Below are 3,346 nucleotides of genomic sequence, written 5' to 3'. Positions count from 1 at the left end.
GCCGGCACCCCCCGCCACCCCACGGGGGGACCAGCTGAGAGCTGGGGCACGCGTGCCGGGTGCCAGGCCACTGTCCCCAAGGGCCTGTAGCGATCTGAGGTGCCGGTAGAGATTTTGTGCCCGTGGGGCCGAGCAGAACGGATGTTCCTTGTTATGGTTATTTTTTTGCTCTGAGTTGCTCGGATGGGATATTTATAACACTAGCAAAAAAGGGCCCTTTTTTCTCTAAAATTGATGTGGAATCCCATAGCTCTGTGTCTTCTCCTCCTCCATGGGTTGTTTGTTGTTTTTTTTTTTTAAACTACATCTCTACAAAGGATACGTGTCCGGTGGCGGAGCTTGATGGCACGGCCTCCGTCCTGAGAAACGCAAACTGTCCGCGTGTTTAGCTTCCCAAGGGTCAATGTCTGCCAGGAATGGGGTGTGCGGTGAGCCGCCCCAGCCCCCCAGCTCCTAAACCTTTCCTTCCCTCCTGCAGGCTGCCCTACGAGGTGGACCCCATCACGGTCTTCGCCTCCTTGTCACCGGAGGGGCTGCTGATCATCGAGGCACCCCAGATCCCCCCCTACCAGCAGTACAGCGAGGGTGGCTGCGGCAGCAAGATCCCCGTTGAGAGCCAGGAGGCCACCTGCGCCTGACCGGCCACCCGCCTCCCTCCCGCATCCCGGCGTCCCTCCTTGGCCCCCTGCTCCCCGGTCCCCTGCGGGGTGGCATCCAGACAGCCTCCAGCAAGGGTGACGGGTGCTGCTCGCAGGGACGGCAGCACCTGCCACCCCACGGGGGGACCAGCTGAGAGCTGGGGCACGCGTGCCGGGTGCCAGGCCACTGTCCCCAAGGGCCTGTAGCGATCTGAGGTGCCGGTAGAGATTTTGTGCCCATGGGGCCGAGCAGAACGGATGTTCTTTGTTATGGTTATTTTTTTGCTCTGAGTCGCTCGGATGGGATATTTATAACACTAGCAAAAAAGGGCCCTTTTTTCTCTAAAATTGATGTGGAATCCCATAGCTCTGTGTCTTCTCCTCCTCCATGGGTTGTTTGTTGTTTTTTTTTTTTAAACTACATCTCTACAAAGGATACGTGTCCGGTGGCGGAGCTTGATGGCACGGCCTCCGTCCTGAGAAACGCAAACTGTCCGTGTGTTTAGAACGTTGGTTTGGGGGTTTTCTTTTTTTTTTTTCTTTTTTTCCAAAGAGAATTTGTGCTTTTACTCGTCACACCTGAGGAATAAAACCCAGTTGATGTTCTTAGCCTCTGCTTGTCTTGGCTGAGCCCGGTGGGTTGGGCGCAGGGCTGCGGGAGGGTGGCGGAGAGGAGGTGGGATGCCACCCTGTGCCACCTCCTAGCCCAGCACAGGGTCCTCCCCATGGGGGGAAGGAGAGGAGAGAGCTGTGGGGATGTTTGCACTGATGGGCAGCTGGGGCATTTGCTTTTTTTTCCGAGCCCTGACTAACACTGTTCCAGGGACGCACCAAGCCCCGCAAGGACCACGGGCTCATCCCTCCCTTACCTTCATGAGGGGTTGCAAATGTTTTTCCTACTTGGGGACGCTAAATCAGCCTCTGAGCTGGGAAAGTTGGGTTTGCACCATCCCCATTTCCATCTCACCCTGCCAGCTCCCCACCAGCAGCTCCGCGGGGAAGCCCTTCCTAGCTAATTCCCCGGCGGAGGCACCGGCAAGGGGTTTCTGCTGGGCCCTGGACACAGCCTTAAAACCATTCCCAGGGGCAAAGCACCGGGTGAGATTTGTTAACACACTGCAATGCCTGAGGTGGGCAAAGCAGAGGTGCTGATGGGTGGCAGGAGTTTTTCCATCGATCTGTGTGGCACCTGGACAGGGCAGCTGGTTTTCCATGTCACCAGGACCTTGGAGTTAAAAATACAACCTCACATGCTCGCCTCCAGCTCATTCGGGATGTGGTTACCAACAACAACCCATCACATGCTGTAAACCCCAGCCCCAGCGCGCGGGGGCCACGGTGGTACCGGCATGCCAGGTCACAGAGGAGAATCTGGGGGCTCTCACCCCAGTTTTATATATTATATTTAATTTTCAGCTGTTATTAGGGAGCCTGGACCCCCAGGCAGTGCACAACACCCCCACGCCTGTCAGCAGGAGCCAACCCCAGGCTCAGCCACGACAGCTCTGCCAGGCGCGGCTGTGAGCACAACACTTTTTATGAATAAAATATAATCCTCGAGATGTAATACCGACACCAGGACGGAAAGCAAAAAACTCATGAGTCACAGCTCCAGCCCTGTGTCCTCGTGCCACTTGGAGCCGTCATGCCCCATGGGTGACACCTCTCCAGCATAAACTGCCCCTCCTCTTCCTCACCCCTTCAAAGAATTGTTTTTTTCAGTCTTTTGAAAAAATATTCCCAGCCCCCCAGGCCCTGCCCCAATTTTGTCCCCGGCGCCCCATCCCCTTCATGCACTTTTCATGGGAAGGACACCAGGGGAAGCACATGTGTCCCTGGAGTGACCCTCAGGCTCCAGCACCCCAGAGCGAGCAGCTGGATGCGGCCCCGCACCCCACGCGTGGCAAGCGACGGCCACCACAACAGGACTGCGGGCACCGGGGAGCAGCTGCAGCTGGGCAAGGGGCTGCGGAGGGGGATTAGCCACAGCTGAGCCCCTCTCCCAGCCCGGGGTATTTGGGAAGGTCCCCAGGCTGCAGCTGCACCCTTGCTGGGGCAAAGGGAGCTCTGGGCTCAACTTTGGGGCTGCAGCACAGGTAAGGGCTGCTGGGGGCAGATGATGGCTCCCAGCTTTCTCTCCTGCTGATCCTGCAGTTTGGGGGAAGACTTTTTTTTCTTTTCTTTAATGACTTCCTGGTTTATTTGGTTCAGCTTTCTGATGAACTCCTTAATAATGCCTTATAAAGATGGTTGTGAGATGCATTAGCAATAATTTCTTAATGGCTGAGGCTGGCGTTGGCGCTGAGCACTAAGGACCCCTTACACAGGCAGCGTGCTTGGACCTGCGCAGCCAGCAGCTTCTCAGGCTGCTGGGTTCTCCAGAGTATTGTATGCTCATGAAATAATTGTAAGTGGAGATTTTTTTTTATTTTTTTTTTTTAAGTATGGCTTGATTGTTGAAGTGAAGGAGGTTTTATAAAAATAAATTCCTCCTGGTGTTTCTGCAAATGGAAGAATAAATTTGGAAACACTGGGGCATTTCTGCATCGGTGTCTCCCCCTGTATCTGGGGTGGGAAATGTGCATTTTTGGGGTATCAGGGTGCCACAGGGCTGGGGCCAGCGGGGAGCGGGAGCTGTTTGCTCGTCCTCAGCCTGCGCATGAGAGCGGCTTTAAGGCCTTAGCCCCCGCAAGGCGGGGGCTCACGGG

At 55.6% G+C, this 3,346-nt stretch overlaps 1 protein-coding gene across 1 annotated transcript in view; it reads left to right on the top strand.

Moving 5' to 3' along the window:
- Positions 1 to 638, top strand: part of HSPB8 (heat shock protein family B (small) member 8) — a 4,965-nt gene extending 4,327 nt beyond the window's left edge. Inside the window, exon 3 of the mRNA XM_009642842.1 lies at positions 479 to 638. Coding sequence (XP_009641137.1) covers positions 479 to 638 — 160 coding nt within the window. The remainder of the gene's footprint in view (positions 1 to 478) is intronic.
- Positions 639 to 3,346: the final 2,708 nt, after the last annotated feature.

This window comes from Egretta garzetta, unplaced genomic scaffold, assembly GCF_000687185.1.
Source record: "Egretta garzetta isolate BGI_Z169 unplaced genomic scaffold, ASM68718v1 scaffold7, whole genome shotgun sequence".
NCBI classification, from domain to species: domain Eukaryota; kingdom Metazoa; phylum Chordata; class Aves; order Pelecaniformes; family Ardeidae; genus Egretta; species Egretta garzetta.
Note: the sequence above shows the minus strand (reverse complement) of the source record. Positions and strands in the feature narration are given on the sequence as shown.